We start from the raw sequence: 20978 nt of genomic DNA on the forward strand, positions 1-20978 counted from the left end.
TTGAGCCGTGGTTTGCGCTCTAGGATATTCAAAAAGAGTTATCAGATGTGTGTCACCTTTCAAACTGATAAGGAAATACCTGTGGCTGGATGACAGTTGAAGGTGAGATAAGACTGGGGTGTGATAGCAAGGTAATGAAGAGCCCGTTGTGTCGCGCGCACCAGTCATATCGCGGGTTGACCTTTCGCCTCACAAAATAAAGTTATTGAGTACAGTAGTGAATTCTCGTAGACTTAGCACACCTCCACTTCCACTTGTCAGAACATAAGTATATCCAAAGTTAATCCTCCTATTGTATTCCAGTTGTGAGTGAGCCGTAAAACCTTTAGTGTTATATCGAGTTTGTTTTATTACGTTCATTTCACCGAGTTCTTTCGAATATTAATGTCTTCAAGGGATAGTTCATACCTTCTTTAACCTTTCACTCCATGTTAACTGAATTGTTGGTACAAAAACATTCCCTTATGCGTCCATGTTGGAGTAATTCAGGAACAAGTACTTGACACGTAAGAGGTTTGGTGGCACTGTGTTATCGTGCATAGAAAAGGGTAGGGGCAGAGAAATTGTTTGTATTGTTTTTATTATTATTATTATTATTACTACTACTACTACTACTACTACTACTATACTACTACTATACTACTACTACTACTATACTATTACTACTACCACTACTACTACTACTACTACTTCTACTACTACTACTACTACTACTACTACTATTACTTCTATTACTATTATTACTACTACTAGTACTATGTTATTTATTTATTTATTTATTTTTTTTACTCTTGTTTCTTTTCCTGGTGCCTGATCTCTGTCCCCACTTATCTCCCCTTCTTTGTTCCTCGTCTTTTATGTTTCTCAGTTTCCTCCGCCATAAATTCGTTATCTAGAAAAAAAAATGCGATAGCTATTGTTATCAGGTGAAGATAAGCCGGTGGTCTGTATCCAGTGTATGATACCTGGCAGTCGAGGTGTGGACAGCGGCAAGGGAGGTTCCGCACACATTTTTCCACACACCAAACATTTGATCCCGCCCATTGGAAGAAAAAAAAGAGAGAGACACTGGGGAAGTCTTTTTGTATTTGTGGTTAAAAACTTGTTGCCGGGGAGGTTGTGTGGTGGTATTAGCAGGAACAGTAAACAGGAAGGCTGGTATCGTTACCTACTTGCTGCGCCGTGAAGCTTTCGTCGTTGCCTTTCCTGCGCTTCACCTGCAGTGGAATTGTATCTTGTTTGTGGTAAGTGTTGTCTTGATACGCGTTTGTTTATACAGTAACACTCTAAGGCAAGTATTACTCGCTTTCAGCTAAATAAAATCGTTTGATGTTACTGTCCCGATCGTGAATTCCACCCAGCAACACAAAATCATCTGACGAGCAGCAAGAAGAGAGTACTAGAGTTGTCCCGATTATGAGAGAGCTAAACTACGTAGAAGTGCACAGTTACTGGTGGAGCTGACGTGACGCAGTCGATGTTATCTGGAGTGCAGGTTATCTCATCAAATTTTATCTTTCGGAACCATCCCAGGCTGCTGAATAGATGGTTAGAATAAGGATGAATAGATTAAATTATAATCTGTAATAATAGTAAGAACACAAAGTATCTAGCCAGTGTGGATCGTAGGCCTTTCGGTCACTTTGAATTTTGAATACGAAATTACGGTAACTGTTCTCTCACTCTGGATTGGCAGGGTTTCACAAATACGTTGAATGTTACTGCTTTCAGAGTGATAAGTGTTTCCCTTCTGCAAACAAACAGTGAATGCGGTTGTCATTATTCAGCCAGGAAATTACCGGATGGGAAGCATTGTCAGTAACGTAATAGACCACATGCAGTCTCAAGGATATGCCCTGACACATCCTGAACCACCCTTCTGAATTGGGCATTGGAATTTTAATCAGTCCTGGGTGTTGCCATGATTTTGTTCACCCTGAGTATAAGCTTAAATACTGCGTAGAATCCCGTGTTGCAATTAGCGTAGGTGAAGGATGTATTGAATTCACTCGTGCAGTTGGGTTACGTAAACAAAACGAGCTGCAAGTAGGGTTTTCTTGACTCATTGATGCTTCTGATATTTATCTCATTTGTTTTTAAGTTTAAGGTTGTGCTGTTTGGATCCACCTGTTATCAGTTCCCGTTGACGACAACTCTGTAACATTTATCAGGTGTAACAGAGTTTCTAGGTTAAGTAGTAAAAAAAAGAATGGGGCGGAAGAATCAGCTAGGTTATTCTGTGTTTTGATATATATATATTTATTTATTTATTTATTTATTTTTAACATTCTTAACGAGGTTGGGAAACATGTCTGATTTGCGAGAGCGTTTGTACTTCTATGACTCGCAGTGCAGATCAGGGAGAGATGTTCTTGGTGAAATGGCTGACTATGCTAGATGTGCTTGCTTTCTGTGCCAAATAGGAGACCTCGACCATAAGTACATGATGGAAATTATTTACCTACAATGACTAGAATAGAGTAAGTCGATGGGAATTATACCGAGTGGGTATGAAAGCAGTAGTGGCCAAAGGCATAGTCACTTTAGGAACGTACCTATAATGAAATTCGTGGACACAGTTTGTTCTTCGTAACAAGTAATATTCAGCCTTAACATTTTTCTTCATGCAACCAGTCAGATTGTACGCAGAGCACATGAAGGTGTTATTTTTCGAAAATAAGATGAATTTGAGAGTCCTTATGCTAAGTATAGTGTGCATGGTTTCGTAGCCAGAATTCGTCCCATACAGCGGAATATTCAATGGATCCTCACCGTGTACAGAACGTGTACCAGGTCCAACGGTCCACTTCGCATTGTTGCATTATCTGAAAGTGCCTATATTGACACGTCAGACTGAATGGAAGTTGCCAGAACGGTCCTGAAGTTGCCAGAACGGTCCTGAAGTTGCCAGAACGGACCTGAAGTTGCCAGAACGGACCTGAAGCACACTAAATGAATCTGCATGGCTGTAGTTAAATCTGGATCAGTGTGTCTGAGCCTGGATGGATTTAACTGAATCAGAATTTACCTAAACTGACATGGAGAGAATCCTGTCGCAAAATACCCTTCATAAATTGACAGTTTCACAGATTTATTCATAACTGGATCATGCAGGCAACAACGTAAGCCATTTTGAATAGTGTCGACGTTAATTCCCCGTAACGCAGATTCAAGGTAAATGAGAGCAATGCAGGCTTAATCTTTCTTGTCATTGTGGGAGAAAACTATGAAATAAACCTGTACTGCATCTAAACCATTAATCCTACACCACCCATATTCACAGGGTGTGCTCCTATGACTCCTCCTCATCCCCACCCACAAATCCACCCCATCCCACCCATTCCTTTGCCTCCCGCGCCCATTTCCATACCTCCAACATTTTAATATATAGAGAGTTTTTGAAATACACTCACACTTCAATCACACCACTAGTCTTATAACGCCCATTTTCACTGGGTATACTCCCCTATCCAAACCCCACCTCTTATCAAATTTTCAGCCTATCCTATCGATTCCTTTGCTCTCCGCGCCTATATCTTTGCCATCTCTCCTCCACCTACACTTCACGGTTTCATGGCGCGATGGAGGTTACACGAAAGACGAAAGCGCATACTATGGCTTATTCTTGTGTTACCAGACGAGTTTATTCAGTTTAAGCCACATTAAATTAGGAGTTAATGAAGGCTCTAACCTCTCCATTCGTATAAATCACCGTAGAGAAATAAATCTTGTAATATCAGGAGTCAAACAGATGAAGTACTCGTAGTGAAGGGATTACGACTGAGATTGAACCTGATGGCGACATGAAGGAGGGTGACTTGGAGTAGTGATGCGTGGTGATATATGGCCGAATTCTTGTTGGCTAATATTTCGTAACACCTTTTCCTCACCCGTTTATTTTGCACTTTTCACGTTCATATTATCCTGTGTAATTCATGTATCGATTCGTCAGTAACATTAAAGAGATTTTTAAAAGTTTGACAATTTAAATCGTTGAGTTAGGGCACGAACGCTCTTTCTGAAAATACGGTAATAGAATATGACGCGGCACCTCTGTTGGCATGGACACAAAATTCAAAAGACGTCTTCGGGCTGAATGGGTGAAGAAAATGAAAAACTTTATCATCTCGGTGCATGACGAAGGAAAGGTGGATTCTTTGTGGCAGTCTGAGGGCAGCAAAAAGAAATGAAAGTGCAGTTATTAAAAACTGATACGGTGACACCTTTTGCATAGACATTTTACTAGGATTAGGAGAGTGACGTAGCAGTAAAGGGATAAATGAACGCTAAATCAACCTCCCCCGTCGACAAAAAACTGAATAAAGTCGTCCATAGAAAAGAATTGAATGAGTCACCCCATTGAAGTGTTAGGTTTTGCGTTTCAGTGGAGTGGTAGGAGGTCAGGCGTATTGTTGACAAGTTGAGGTAGTTGTAGTGAAGGACAGGGTTGATGGAGGAAGTGTGCAATTAACAGCAACACTATCACTGGTTTGTGGTATGCTAATAACACAGCACGTCTCACTCTTATCCACCATGATACGCCTTTGTTTTATTTACACACACACACACACACACACACACACAAGTACGACGCTGAAGGTACGACAATAACAGTTTTGGCGCCTTACTCTCGGTGGCACGGGAGACTTCGGAGCGCTTCCTCCTCGGCGATTTAACTTATTACACATTTTTATCCTCTTTTACCATACTGAGGCGAACTTTCTCAATACTCAAGTGTACAAATAATATAAAAAAAAAATAATATGAAGGTGTAATATGTATGAAATCGTTAAAATGGTACAACGGTCACTTATACCACTTGTAAACAGTATTGCCATTTCTGTTTCCCGCTATTTGCTTATTGTTTACCACTTACTGAAGACGCTGGGTATCTTACAAAGAGCGACGCCGGCTTTGTGTGTGTGTGCGTCTGTGTGTTTGTGTAGTTCCACAATTATCATATCGTCACATTTTTTTGTCTAAGTAGTAGAAATCTGTAAAAAAATAAAAACATCACATCTGTGGCTAAATTTCGCTAGAACCACTTTCCAGGGAGATGTATTTTGGTCCTGCCAATATCCGCTATATCGAGCAAACACTTCAAAATTATAACTCATTCCAGGCACGCACGCTACATTTATTTTTCCCAGGATGATCACCAATTCCTTTATCAACCCCCAGTTCAACACAGCTTAAACGCCATAGGAAAAGAATTGCGTAACTCGTTGTGAAATTAGCCACTGTGTTTTTTTAGAATGGCGTTTGTCCCCTATCGCTTTCCCGATCTCGAATTGTGGCTGATTTATATAACACAGTGGCCCAGGCTCGTGTTACAGTCAGCCCACACAGATACTTTAAGTTCGTGTTCGTCTGGGGAAGGTAAGATGATACCTGAGGATTGTGCGCAGTAGGAGAGAGAGAGAGAGAGAGAGAGAGAGAGAGAGAGAGAAAATTACCGTGTGTGAGAGATGTATGTTGTCGTGTGAGTGAAGTGAGTGTGGGATGGGATGGTGTGTTGTAGTGTAGTGTAGTGTTTGAGGGAGTGTGGTGTGGTATGGGGTTGTGATTATGTGGTGTGGTATGGGTTGGTGAGTGTATTGTGTCTGGTAGTGTGGTGTGGTGAGTTAGGAGGTATGATGTGGTATGATTTACTGAGTGTGTTTAGTTCTGTGTTAGGTGAAAGGGGCTTGGTGTAGTTTGTAGCAGTAGGTCAGGAATTATGGTGTGAAGAATCAGTGTACCTGCTATGTGATGTGTACCTAGTTGTACTGTGGTGTGGTGAATGAGTGTGTGGTGTGGTGTGGTTGAGTTACTGTTGAATGGTGAATGAGGAAGTGTGTGGTGTGGTGTGGTTGAGTTACTGTTGTATGGTGAATGAGGACGTGTGTGGTGTGGTGTAGTTGGGTTGGTGTAGCGTGGTGTGGTGTGGTTGGGTTAGTGTGGTGAGGTGAGTCAGAGGCAGGTGGTGTTGGGCAGCTCAGGTGTTCCCGCCACAACTTCCACACCAGCTGCTACCCTACTATTGGACGGGAGGTTTGCAGTTGTCAGTCCTGGATAATGCAACCCACAACCTTGTATGTTATGGGCACGGCACGGTTTGCTGAAGTGAAGAGTGGATGTTTTGGCTACACCTTGACATTATTAATCAACCATGTAATCAGTGTACGTTAAAAAAATATATATATAAAACAGAAAAATGATTAGTTGAAGTTGAACGTAATACCAGCTAACAGGAAGAGGATTGTAAAATATGGCCCATTCTTTACATTACGTTCAAGGACAATTTCGGTTATGATGATCAGATATTAAGTACCGTTTAATTATACTTATCATATATTTAGGCCCCTTTTTATTATTTTGATTTAGCCGCAGTTGAATTCTCACGTCCTGATTAAGATTTCTAAGTTTACATGAACTAGTCCATGAGCGTAGATAGAGGAGACAGAAAGAGCATAGTGCAGACTGCTTTCCTTCTCCCTGACTTAGGTGGCATGGGGCTGCTTGTAGTTCAACTGTCGGGCGAAGGAAGCATCATATTCTTGCACCAGTAAAGAGTGAGGATGCAATTTCCATTCCTTCATACCCACCCCTTTTATTCGCATCTTATTATACGAGTACAAGGAGTACATTAGTAGTCTTGTATTCAGTCTCACCAAGGATGTAAAATGTATATATTTATGGAAGGTTTATAGATCTTTAGAGAAGTCTTCGTAGATTCTTATATTATCCTAGTGGGTTTCAGTTTGTGTGTAGTTTTCCATGTTTTATATGCGATGTATCAAAGCTTTATAACCTGACCATTATGTGTCCTAAGAAAGTATAAGTATTTTCAGTTGTTTTATTAAGATCTTCGTTTGGTTCACTTACTTCAATTCAGGTACACTGTAACGGAACCTGCCGTGTATAATATTTTTCTTTGGTGTGATTTAGTGCGACGTGTGGCGTGTGTGGCACAGTATATGGTGAGGGGTTGTGATGCTTGATGATGTGTGTCGCAACAAGGGCAAGTGTGTGTGTGTGTGTGTGTGTGTGTGTGTGTGTGTGTGTGTGTGTGTGTGGTATGTGTTGAATGTGATACTGTGCATTTTGCATTGTGATTGGTGTTAGGTATGGTATTAGTTTTCTATGCAGCAATAAGGTTAGCGAGTATTGGTTGATTTGCAGGTGCATATAATCACTGTAAACTTGAACATTAACAAGTTTTGCTGTGTTCGTGATGTATTCAAGTGAAAATTAATGTTTGTGTTGGTGTCATCAGGATGGTCGGGTAGGAGCGGCGAGGTGGTGACGAGATGTCGTCGTCGCTGTCGACCCGCGAGGACGCCCTCCGGCAGTTTGAGACTGGCCGCATCCAACACCTGCGGGAGGAGCGCCTCGGCATACAAAAGAAGACATTTACAAAATGGATGAACTCATTTCTGATCAAAGTAAGAGGTTTTGATTCACGTCCTAGGAGTTAAGAATTATCACAGTGGTAAATGTAATGTTATTTGGTTTACAGTTCATGTTGTAAAGCCAATTAATCTAATATTTGTGTTTCTTTTCGAAATGTATTGTAACGAATAGTTTCTTGAGCATGACTGGCTTATAACCAGGTACTGTAAAGTGATGTGTTTGTATGTGCGTATATGCAGGCGCGGCTGGAGGTGGTGGACCTGTTCACCGACCTGGCGGACGGCAAGATGCTGCTCAAGCTGCTGGAGATCATCTCCGGCGAGAAGCTGGGCAAACCCAACAACGGCAAGATGCGCGTCCACAAAATAGAGAATGTCAACAAGTCTCTGGCCTTCCTTCACACCAAGGTAAGTCCTGATACTGCTGCTGTTGTTGCTTCCTGGCCACGCTGTCACGCTTCCGTCCCCTATCTCCCTCCCCAGCTTGTATCCCACGGTGACCTATAATTAACTCCACTCATAACGGACCTCATGACTGTTTCTTCTCAAGCCCTCCCGACGTTTTCAGACGGCAAGAACTTCGCACGTGAAGTTTTTTATATTACGTTTGCCATTTAGAATTATTTCCAGTTTCATGCTAACACTCATGATCAGTCAGAAATTCGGAAGAGTGCCAGTTCAAAGTGAGTGGAGGGAGTACTGTGGGAATAGCAATTGCGAGAGGCTGAGGTATCCTAACATGTAACTCGTACTGCGGTAAATTGCCAACCCGTGTTCATTTCAAAATATTCATTGAACCAAGAAGTTTTGCCTTTGATGTGTATTCTTCTGTGTATATGTCTGAGCCACTTAGAAATCGCTAATTCCCAGATGATGTTATTGTACTTTCTTTCGTGATGAACTACCGACATCTGCCTGGCTCTGTGATAAACAACCGTAACCTTATGAACATTTTATTGCCTTGAAATCCTAAAACCTGTCAAGCCAGTCGAGGATACACTGATCTGATAATACTCGCTAGGGTATGTGGAGTCGTGTTATAGAGAAGGTGTCCTGTACCCTGGAACTGTGTGACCATAAAGCTGTCTGGAAGATTTATAGAAGGACAAGGAACGAGTGCAAGAAAACATACGTAGCGGTCCCTAAGAATAAAAAAAACAAATCAAGTTAGCATATGTAAAGACGCACTGACCTTGGTGTAACTGGGAAGTGGAACGTTACGTCTTTGTTCAGCGTTACGTATTTTGAACAAGTTTTGCCGTTATCCGTTTATCCTAAGGCCGTCTTTTTCATTTTTTTTTATGTTACCACCTGGCTGTGTCTGTGTAGAATTTTGGGGAGATCTGCATAGCGAAAGAGGTAAATGGAAAATACTGTTCCAAATTCCCTCACTGTATACTGTTTCTCCAGCGTTAAACAAAATCGTCTGAAGGTAGCAAGAACAAAATAAACATCTCGTAGTGAAGAGGATAACTATAGCAGAGATCATATAATGTGGAGAGAATCATATAGTGTGGAGGAGATCATATTTTGTGGTCTTACGAGATTTTTACACAGCTTTCCGGCCTTGTTATCCCCCCTCCTCTTCAAGCTTAGTAAAATCGTCTGTCATCGTAGGGGTTAACCAGTTCGACGCGGTGACCTTTTTTTTTCTCATGTTATTGCCACCTCCAGACGATTTTACTCAGCTTGACATTTCGAATTGGAAGGATTGGGTTATATCTGCCATTAACACCTTAACTTCCAGGGTGCATTTTTGAATTTGAATGAAATAGTCTCGTAGTAGCAAGAATAAAATAAAAATAACGTCCACGGGATGTAAAAAGAGACATTCACTCCTTACAATAAACGTCTCCCGTAATTTAAGGTTAATCGTCTGGCGGTAGGAAGAATGAAATAGAGTATGACGTGGTACTAAAGAATTTACAAGCACAGTCTGGGAGGGTAAAGTGTATTATTATAGGAAAGGAAAATAAGAAACCAGATTGGGATTGTAATACTGTGGACGATGTTTTTTTTTTTTTTTTTTTAATTTAAGCTCGTCAGTGCTATAATTCCGTTATATATTGTTGTTGTTGTTTTTATGCCATCAGGCGACTTAGTACATTGTAAGGGAGATCTCTCGTAGTGGAATGGTTATTGTTTGTTTTTATCCTCTTGTTGCTGACTCTACACAGCTTAGGAGAAGCCTTTTTGTAGTGAACGAGTCGTTGGAAGCTATATCCAACCCTCTTTGCTCGAAAAATCTCTCTGAATCGAAAAAAATCATCAGAAGATACGAAGAGCAAAGTAAAAATCGTCAGAGTGAAGATGTTAACTCCTTCACTACCAAAGATCTCTTGAAGAAACTCACATGACAGTAGCAAGAACAGAACTGGTAAGATGCTATGTTTCTGAAACTGAGATCATTTGACGGTAGCAGGATTAAAACCAGTCCTTCGTCATGTTACTGAAAGGCGTATGAGGAGGCAAATGACGATGACTTAGGCCGTGTGAGTGATGACGAGTTTGACAAGTAGGCGAACCTCGTTACCTGGTGGCTTAACATGGGTGTATAGCTGGTGAGTTTTGAGTTAGCTCCCACCCCTCTCCCCAGCCCTCCAGCCCTCTCCCCAGCCCACCAGCCCTCTCCCCAGCCCACCAGCCCTCTCCCCAACCTCCCTTTTGTATTCTAACCTCTCCAGTCCTTTCCTTAACCCCTGCCCCAACCGTTCTTAGCTCCCTACCCTCTACTCATCCCCAACCCTCCTGCTCTCTCCCCCATTCTGTCCTCTCCCCAGCTCTCCAGACCTCTCCCCAACCCTCCTGCCCTCTCCCCAGCTCTCCAGACCTCTCTCCAACCCTCCTGTCCTCTCCCCAGCTCTCCAGACCTCTCTCCAACCCTCCTGTCCTCCCTCGAACCTTCCTGCCTCTCCCAAGCCCTCTCTCATGTCCAATACGAGTGGATCAACCGTCGGTGAGATAAGAGGGTGGGTTATCAGTGAGTGGGTGCAGTGGCTAGCTCACGTCATTACTGAGAGAGAGAGAGAGAGAGAGAGAGAGAGAGAGTCGCTGATACGGTACGGGTATTTAGGTAACCGAAAGACGTCAACAATAGGTAGACGTTCACCTGTTACATCTTTATCGTCACCCACACTCCATACAAAAATCCCCTCTATTGAGTATTACGTCACGGGTCACTTTGGCTCGTATCAGTGTTGGTCTCCTATTACCCCTTACTCAGCGATTTATTTTGCAACATTTCTACCCCTTCACTAGGATGACGTCTTTTGATTTGGTCTTGAAATTTTTAGGGAGAGCCCTTCGATGGACCGCTTCTGTACGATTTCTCTCTCTCTCTTTCAAATTATCTTGTCTGGAAGGTGTAAGAAAATCATCGTACTGAAGGGGTTAAGGTCTTCACTGCGATTACGTCGTTATTTCAGTCTTGCTACTTTTACTTCTTACTTCTTTATTTTATTTATTTCCACTTAGTTAGGAGGGAGATCATAGAGTTAATGTAGGCTGTAATCTGATGCTTCATGTTCCTGGAGATTTTTTAGGAGAATAAAATCGTGTAGTGTTAGCAGCAATAAAGTATGATTGATGTCACCTTCCCTGCCTGCCTCTTCCATCTCCACATCTGTCTCTTCCACGTCCACATGTCTCCTCCACCTCCTTATGTTACTGCTATACCTCTACGTGTCTCCACCTCCACGCGTCTCTCCTCCATCTCCACATGTCTCTTCTCCACCTCCACATGTCTCTGCTCTACCTCTACGTGCCTCCACCTCCACATGTCTCTCCTTTACCTCTACGTGTCTCTCCTCCACCTCCACATGTGTCTGTTGTACCTCTGCGTGTCTCCACCTCCACATCTCTCACCTCTACGTGTCTCTCCTGCACCTCCACATGTCTCTTCTCTACCTCTATGTGTCTCCACCTCCACCTCCACATGTCTCTGCTCCACCTCCGCATGACTCTCCTCTACCTCTACTTGTCTCCACCTCCACATGTCTCTTCTCTACCTCTGTGTGTCTTCAGCTGCACATCGCAATTCCACCTCCACATCACTCCTCCACCTCCACCCTTATCGTCTCTTGAGTAACTTTCAGCACCCGTGTGGAATTCAACTATTGTCACACTTATCAGAGCTGTTACTACCGCCCACTTTAGGCCACCACTACCACCATCCACTCAACCCACCTACCACCACACCCAACACCCACCTCGCCCACCTACCACCACAACCAACACCCACCTCGCCCACCTATCACCAACACTAACCACTCAACCCACCTACCACCATCACTAACAACTCAACCAACCTACCACTACGCACCATTCAACTCACCTACCACCACCACCACCACCACCACTACCACTATCAGCATTTCGATCAGCATCAATCATCCTACCCATCAATATCACTATCCTCTCCACCACAACCACAGTTACTCAAGTACAGTCAATAAATTCACCATCAGCACCACAACCACTGCCATACCACCTTTCCACCTACCACCACCACCACAAAGTTCACCCACCATTACTGTGAGCATCCCTACCATCACTGCTACCACTCACCACATGTATAAACACCACCTTAAAATACGCCTACCACACCTACCGTCACCACCACCACTGCTGTACCGTCACCAACACCATCATCATCACAACCACCATTACCTTCATCACGACTGTCGCTGTATTCATCGTTACCACCTCTATCCTTTTTCTATATATCGAACAATGCAGTATATAAAAGACAGCCAGTTGATGCCATCTGGTGTGACTCTGTGCTGTTGGAATGTGGTGATAAGATAATGGCCTTGTTCGGGTCGGGTCGTGGACGGAGTGGGAGAGGGGAGGAACAGACGGATTGGTGGAGGAGGGGAGGGTGAGAGAGAGGAGGGGAGGAGACGAATTAGTGGAGGAGGGGTGGGTGAGGGAGGGGAGGGGAAGAACAGACGCAATGGTGGAGGAGGGGAGGGTGAGAGACAGGAGGGGAGGAGACGGATTGTAGGAGGAGGAGAGGGTGTGAGAGAGGAGGGGAGGAGACGAATTAGTGGAGGTGGGATAGGTGAGATAGGGGAGGGGTAGGTGAGATAGGGGAGGGGAGGAGACGGATTGGAGGAGGAGGAGAGGGTGAAAGAGGGAAGGGGAGAAGCAGCCGAACTGGGAGAGGGAAGAGTTACGTTTGGTGCGAGAGGGGAGAGGAGCGGATGGACTGAGGAAGGAATAGGGTGAAGGAAGGGAGGGTATAGGGTCACGGGAGAGGAGGGAGAGGAAGGTAAGGATTGCGACGCTAGGAGAGGCAAGGGAGATGTAGTTTGAGTAGAGAGGAGAGAAGGAAAATGGAGGGAAAGGTTGGATTAGGCAAGTTGAGAGAGGGGAGATGGCGGATTCAGGAAAGGGGTGGGTGTTTAGGAGAGGGAAATTTTTTAGCAGTGACGAATAAAGGAAGACGGGGGAGGAGAGGGGATGTGAGGGCGAAGAGGGGGTGGAGGGGATGGAAGGTAGAGCTTGAGAGGAGTTGAGGGGAGGAGCGGCAAGTGAATGAAGAAGTTGAATATCGGAAAGATGAGGGACGCAGGACGAGGTATGGGGAGAGGTGATGGTGAAGAGAGAGAGGCGAGGTGAAGGATGTGAGGCTAAGTTGGAGTGTAGGTTGAGTGATGAGACTGGAAGAGTTAATATGAAAGGAGAGATTATGGGGAGGGGGAGGGGAGGATATAGGGAAAGTGACAAAGGATGTTAAAAAGTATATAGTTCCACTGTTTACTTCATCAAAATTGCCAGCTGTCCGTCTTGAATGCTGAGTGTTAACAAGAAAATGACACTAGAATATGGTGCAGTGGAAAGGATGTAGAGCCGTAGTGTTGTCTAGTCTCTCTCTGATGTATGACAGAGGCTGCAAAAGGACGAAAACCTCATCCAAGTTCAAGACGCGAACTATAGGGTGAGCAAGAGTGAAATGCAGAGGATAGGGTGAGGACAAAAGGCGTGGTAAGTGTAAGAGGGAGGGGGAGTTGATTTAGGTGTCGGGTGAAGGTATGAAATGAGGACAGAAGGCAGCAGAGGCAAGGCGTGAAAAATTATAATGAGGAATGGTGTTAGTGTGTTGAACTGAAGGGTAAGTGAGAGGGGAGGGGATGTGGTGGGGACAGATAGATAGATAGATAAAGAGAGAAAGGGGGAGGGAATTCTATCCTCAACCCGGGGCGTCTTGTTTTATTTAATTCTTCTGCCTCGAAATGATTGTACGAGTAATTAATTTTTGTGCAGTGAGATGATACCGAACGCATTTTACTTTTGCTCTCTCCAAACAAATATTATTCTACCAAGGAAGGACCTTTAGTGTACAAGAAATTAATAAAGAACTGTATTTAAAACATTACCCATTAAACGCTAAGTAAAATAATCTGATGTTAGCAAAAATCAAGCGAAAAATACGTCTTTGAACTTTGAAGGGGTTAAGTGTGAATAATGGAGTGAAAGAGCCATGTAGTGTGAGCATCTGCCAACTCCCACACTCCAGCAGGGGGATGTAAGGGTGAGAGTAGTGTGTGGAGGTGATCTTAATTGAGTAATTGCCACATTTTCCACATATCATTGTTAAGCCAATTTGAGATAACGAGTTTGAGAACAGATCATCCATTAATCCCAGTTAGGACCAGGATTGGGTAACGTGATTGTGTTACATAACTGGTTTAACTTGGCGTCAGCTTAAGTTCGTATAGCACCATATGTAATACTGTCATGGCGATAACATCTTTTTGTATGACTATTACTATTATTAGGCTATTATTATTATTATTATTATTATTATTATTATATTATTATTATTATTATTATTATATTTTTATTATTATTATGTAGACAGTTTTTTACCGCTTTCACTCTGACGCATTTCATATTTTACTCCTCGTCAGTACAATCCATCCTGTTTAGTGTAGGAGAAATTTCTGGAAGTAGAGGAGTAACTGAAATCCATCCCTAAATCTCCCGTCCGAAAAGTCTTATAAAATCTCAGAAGCTAGTAAGAATTAAACAAAACTGTGGCTTCAAAATGGGAAGGGGAAAAGAGGATATTATTGGAAACGGAGGAATTTTGTTTATTCTCATTTCGTCTTCGGGATTTTTCGTGAACTGAATATAATCGTCTGGTGATGATAAGAAATTTAAAAAGATGTTATTTTAGTGACTAGCCTTTATAATGTGACCAAAATTCTTATTCTAGACAATTTTTGATCAACATAAGTAAATTTTTGTCGTAACGAAGCGGTTGATTTTTCCAGTTACGTCTCTTCGCTTACTCTGCAGAACACGTTGACAGAGAGAGAGAGAGAGAGAGAGAGAGAGAGAATTACGTCATAGGAAAATTACTGGACAATCGGAAGTGCCTGTTTGTTGCGGAAGGAAGTGAGAGAGAGTGTGATGCGGGGCGGTATGTGTAATTTGCATGATATCATTGGGAAGCGAGTGGACGGTAGGATGTGAATGTTTGGGGTGGAAGGAAGTGATTTGGTATGTAAGCGAATGAGGGGAAGTGTGTGTGTGTGTGTGTGTGTGTGTGTGTGTGTGTGTGTGTGTGTGTGTGTGTGTGTGTGTGTGTGTGGTCGTATTCGCTTAGAAACTAGATAAAATTGACCATAGTTTTGAATATATAGTGGATGACAGATGATAGGGGTATAGGGGATGTGGTAGGGGTAAGTGTTAGTGGTAGGGTTGTGGTATTGGGAGGGAGGAGGGGTTGAACAGTGATGGAGTTGTGAGATGGTAGGCAGTGGTTTTGGGGTGGTGAGAGAGCAGTGGTTGTAATGACTGATGAGATGGTGAGTGTGGTGAAGTGATGTGTCTTGAAGTGGTAGGCAGTGAAGTTACGTTGGGGTAGTGGGTGGGCAGTGGTGTTAAGGATTAATGGAGTGGTGAGTGTGTTGAAGTGGTGAATGGTAGTGAGTTAATACGTAGTAGAGTTGTGCTGGAGTGGTGAGAGGGCAGTGGTGTAAATGACTGATGGGTGGTGATTGTGGTGAAGTGCTGAGTGGTAGTGAGATGGCCTGCTGCAGAGTCGTGTTGGGTTGGTGAGAGGGCATTGATAGGAAACACTGGTGAGGTGATGAATGTAGTGGTGAGTGACGTATTAATCGTTCTTATTATAAATCAGGGTGTTCCAGTGCATAACAGTTTTCTTCATTCCGTTGATACTGTAAATTAGAGGATTTTTTTTTTTTTTCTGAAATCCTATTAGACATTTTTTCTGTTCACTGTGCACGTAACAGAAAAAAAAAAGTTTAGAAATGCGACATGTAACGAGGACATAAATACGACATGTAACGAGGACATTCTGTAGTGGAGGAGTGAGAGTGGTGGCGGGGTGAGAGGCCAGAGGTGAGGGGGTGACTGGAGAAATAAAGGGCATGGTGGGCTAGGGCAAGGAAGGGCGGGTGGGCAGTGGGAGGGCAGGGCAGGGCAGGGCAGGGGCGTTAAGGTAAATAGCTACAATAAGGATATCCCAAGGGCCACTCCACGCCCACCCTTGAAGAAGACAGCATTTTTCTCCAGCTGTAATTTATGGTGTGGTTGACCCCTTGGCGGACACTGGCGGTGGTGTGTGCTCCCCTGTCTAAGGTGCACTATACCTGAATATCTATTAGTAACGCCTTACGCCCTTACGTCAGTTGAAAGCTTATACTGTAAGTGGTGACTAATATGCACAAGATTAAGTTGAGATCAGTTAGATAAGGCATGAAAGAGAAAGGAAGTTCAGTAAATAGGAAAAGCATCTATGAAACTGCTGTAGGCTACTGCTGTACACCTAGTTACATTTGAACTGAACCAAGACCACAAATGTACTTGTTACTGAGGTGCTCAAAGGAAACTAGTAGACAGCAGAGGAAATTTACTTTAAAATAAACTGTATACTCACGAGTTTGATTTAGTGTTTGTTTTTATGAGTGGGTGTCATTGAGAGAGGCTCTTGACTAAAGTGAGTGTTTATGCAGATCCGCCGAATTGCTGTTGCAGAGTGTGTGGGGATGGTAAACTGTTGTGGGTAGGAAATTGATCATCAGGGTTAGCAGAGGAGTGACTGGAACTACTTTTCGCGCCACGGCATCCTCTGGTGTGTTACCGTACGTTCGCTAATCCCATGAATCGGGGGACATTCTGTTGCTTTATTCTTCGTGGTTCCAAACGATGTAATTCCACTTCGGAAGGACTTCTGTTCGTGAAAGGATTATGGAAACTTAAACACCATCTAACCTCACCATTTTCATAAGCCTCTACTAAGTTGAACAAAATCGTTAGGAGAAAGGAAGAATATCAAAATGGCATCATCAGGTTGGAATTAGAGGTCAGAGAGTTCACATGTGCAGTCGATGGCTATATACAAGCTGTTTGTGTGGCGACGGCCTTGGTCACTTTAGCTGATGTAACATGCCACTTGTGCCAAAGCGGTGTTGAATTTCACGTGTTTTCTGTGAACTGAATGGAGTGGGCCAGATGGATAATGCGATAGGGAACTGGGTGCCTTACAGTTTGTGCATTGGTCTCCGTGTACCATGTAGGTCGTTGTACCTACTGGAGCGCCACCTTTACCTTGTCACCAGAAATGACTGAAATTTCGGGAGCTCTGTGAATCTTTTTAGCACCTCATTCTTCTTTTTTTTTTTTTCCCCATAACGCTGATTAATATTACCGTGGACCCTATTCACAAAAATAAGTGGATATTAAAACGATATTAATAACAGCGAAGAGTATTAAAGCTTAACAGATGGAATGAATCCCTGAGAAAGAGATGGTGAAAATACTCCTAACCCGGCGAAATGCAGCGTATGGCATGAACACCCCAACGATAGTGATACAGGTTGGCTCGGGGGAGAGAGAAACATGGTGTTGTTTAAAAATTACTGTCAGGTTATGATCAGTATAAATTTTGTTGCAACGGAGCAGTGCATGTCAGGCCAGTATGCTGACCATTTACAAAGCAGGGGTGCAATTGAGAGAGCCCGCTGTATGTGGTGGGCCGAGGGTAACGGGGAGCAGTTGTGCCAAATCCCCGTCGTAACTATGATTTGTTTTGTAGGAAGGATGAGGACAGGCAAGGCAGAATCTCCCTAAGTCCCCAGTTCGTCCTGGAAAAAACAAATCGTGCCTACTAGAGGGAAATGGTGTTTTTAAAGTGCGGATGTTGCCTCACTCACACCTTTCCTCGGATCACATGACATTATTATTATTATTATTATTATTAGTTTTCAAAGTATAACTGCATTGCATGTGTATAAGTGACTTGCGTGTTTCTTGCCTTTGGTGTGGGTTGCAGCTGATCGTTTTATTACGGTATGAACAAAACTATTGCCATTTTGTGGCCTAGAAAAAAGATAATGATGTCTTGTCACACACACACACACACACACACACACACACACACACACACACACACACACACTTGTAAAATGGCGATATATGAGAGCAGCTTATCTTTACACTCTTGTTTTTGTTTTTGCTGACCATTTTTTCTTTATCTTATTAGTTCATTTACAGTTGTTGTTGTTGTTGTCCTTGAGGTTTTATTTTCTGTATGTCTTTGCGATGGTTCAATATTTTCTTGTGGTCTGTTTTTGTAAAAAGTTTAGTGCTTCATAACTTTCTTGAAGGGTGTCGTATTGAATTGGAGTTTGTTGTTGGGATATCTTTTCATTTACTGTTATAGAGACCTAGATAGATAAATAAATAGGAAGATAGATAGATAGGGGTATTACTTAATCTTTGGTGTACCTGTAATACGAGTGATTTACGTGTTTCGGCCTGACCTTTTGTGTTGACCTGATATAGATGATGATAGTGTCACGGTCATGCTTGATAAGGAATGGCGGGATATTGCGCCTGGTTGTGCAGTCGCCCACAGGAATTCATATACCCTTATCGCTATCGTGTGTATCGTTATCAGGGGCTATATTTGTAAAGGATCGTAACCATTTTTTTACGGTAAACAAATTTTCATAGTTCGTTGTGATTCATTTTAAATTTTTTCCCTCTGCATTTATATTCACTGTGGTTTGGTGGTGAAGTGTATGGTAGTTGTATGAGTACAGACGTAAATACAAGCCGTCGTATTCGCAAGCTCAGTAGAATTATAAACAAGGTCCCTGATCACATATTTACAGACTTTCCAGAGCGTATGATTGTTTATGATTGCTATGTTCCCGCCTTCACTCACACAGCTGCCATATTCTTCATAGTTAAACCAGAGTGAATATTGATGTGAAAAATAAATGGTTAAGTAAAGCTTTCTGATAATAAAATTGTATGGACTCGGTCGTGTAGGTTAGGTTAGATCCTTGATAAATGTGGACTGTTTTACTGGTTAGCACTAGTATGTGGCTAAAACATGTTCATTCTCATTTGGTTTTGATTCTGTTTCTTTTCGTGGGATGACTGGTAGGGGGGGTGGCGACCGTCATCCAGTCACTTGATGTAGTGCTGCCTACTGCTTCTTCCACCGTAATCATTGTATCTGTCTGCCCTCCTCTCTTCCTACTTCTCCCATTCCTTGCTGTCTCTTTTTATTACAATACTCATCTTTCCACTTCAGGTAGCTCTGCAGCGTGTTAAAGTCTAATTTTCCCCGTAACCCAGGAAACCATTTACAAAGCTGGGTGGTAACCAGAAAACGGGGTGATATGGAGCTTGCTATGGTGTCCCTGTTAACTGGGTGGAGACGCAAATACGGTGTCCATCCAAGAATCAAACTTCCACACTTTCCGTAGTTGATGGGTCTGCTTCGCCAGACAGACGAGGGTGAAACAAGAGTAACTACATGGAATGACTACCAGATTTGCCCTGCGTTAGAGATGCGTACAAACCTCTGTGTTTGACTATATGTACTCTAAATAAATAAATAAATAAAATCCGAGCACTTCAATTTAACTCACGATCGATACGTATTTATAGACTCTTATTGCATCTAATGCCAGTTGATTTTACTGTGATAAGCTTGAGTAGTAGAAGTCTGAATGAATATTGCCACCATTAACTCTGATGATCGGGATAACTTTGGCATTTAATTCAAAACTACAATTCATTTCAGCCGAGTGAGTCACAAGAGCCATATATAAAGCATTTTACAATATCACAACGAATGAAACTTGTGAAAAATGCCCATGAAATTGTGAATCTACAGATATTTAAAAATTTTGTGTTCTGAATGTTAATTACCACAAGGACGAATTCCATATTACGTAAAATTACTGAGATGAATCACGCAACCATACATGTTAGTCATGCTGAGATTACAAAAACCATAATGCTCATTCTGAACTTCAACGCACACAGCTATTTGGATATTTTTTTTTTAAGATTTAGATCCAGTTTTTAATTTTGTAAACGATTTAACTGTTGACTGGCGAGGCTTTTTATTATTATTATTTTTTAGTTTATTCCTGCTTTTTCAAGACAATTTTTATTCATCTAAGGGTAGACGATGTGAAGGGGTAAAAAAAAAAAAATCTAGCTTATATAGTTAAAAAGTCAAGTATGAAAGCCACGGCAAATAAAAAAAAAAATGCTACAGTTCCATTGCTACATGTAATGATTATTTGAAATTCACCTATTTACATTAGCGTATTTGGTGTATGGAAATTTTGCGACATTTTGGATCACATCATTCTCATAAGACCTCATTTTTGTTTCATTCTTTTTTGTAACAATGGAGTGTATTCGGCTCTGAGGAGGTGTGTGATGTGAAAGAGTTAATAGAAGCACAAGAGAGGCAACATCTAACCCCTGTAGTTCGAATTGTCTTCCCTGAGCTTAGCATTTTCGTTTGACTGTATCACGAATAAGATTATAATTGCGTCTTCGTAGTGAAAGGGTTAACTCCAAGTCAGTAATGTACCAGAACTTTATTTATTTATTTATTTTCAATCTCCAGAGTGGAAGAGTTAGATAGTCTTCCAAAAACCCTCAGCTAAAAATGTTCTGAGCTTAAATAGTTCAGAAGTACTTGTATTAACTAAATACGTCCTCGGGCTGAAGTGATGGCTAATGAGGATTGGCTGTATATATCTGTAGTGTAATGGTGGGTGTTTTATTTTCTTTTTTTGTTTTTTTTTATGTACAGTATAATGGAGGTTCGTGTTTGGAATGTTGACGCCCTGTGCATGTGCTGCCTCACGCTGCTTTCACTGTGGCCACCCAACCTGGCTTCCTGTCGCTGTATTACGCAAAACTGACTCTAACATTTTTTTTTTTTCCCTAACGAAAATACCAAATCCCTCGCAGCTCGATTTATGATAGTGTTGCCAGGTCAGGGGTACATTTAACTGTGGACTTCATAAATGTGGAAAACGATATGAGACGAAAAAAAATAAAATTGCACTAGACCAAAAAAAAAAAAAAAAACAGCGCTTTCCTAATTTAGCGTTCAGCATTGTTCGTTCAGTTTCGCACTTCCCACACATTTCTAACTGACCAGCATACGGCAGCAAGGCTCATCAGATTTCGTTCAACCACAACATAGCATTCCAGTTATGGGAATGGCCCAGTTCCGCCAGAGAAAAACAAACTGGCTATGATGCGCTTAGACAGACACATACAGAG

General features: G+C 42.3%; 1 protein-coding gene across 1 annotated transcript in view; it reads left to right on the top strand.

Moving 5' to 3' along the window:
• Positions 1 to 7276: 7276 nt before the first annotated feature.
• Positions 7277 to 20978, top strand: part of kst (spectrin beta chain, non-erythrocytic 5 kst) — a 211455-nt gene continuing 197753 nt past the window's right edge. The window contains exons 1-2 of the mRNA XM_080277991.1: positions 7277 to 7427; positions 7635 to 7802. Coding sequence (XP_080134117.1) covers positions 7293 to 7427; positions 7635 to 7802 — 303 coding nt within the window. The 5' untranslated portion in view covers positions 7277 to 7292. The remainder of the gene's footprint in view (positions 7428 to 7634; positions 7803 to 20978) is intronic.

This window comes from Coenobita brevimanus, chromosome 71 (assembly GCF_032717465.1).
Source record: "Coenobita brevimanus isolate Jiangsu-jjx chromosome 71, ASM3271746v2, whole genome shotgun sequence".
NCBI classification, from domain to species: domain Eukaryota; kingdom Metazoa; phylum Arthropoda; class Malacostraca; order Decapoda; family Coenobitidae; genus Coenobita; species Coenobita brevimanus.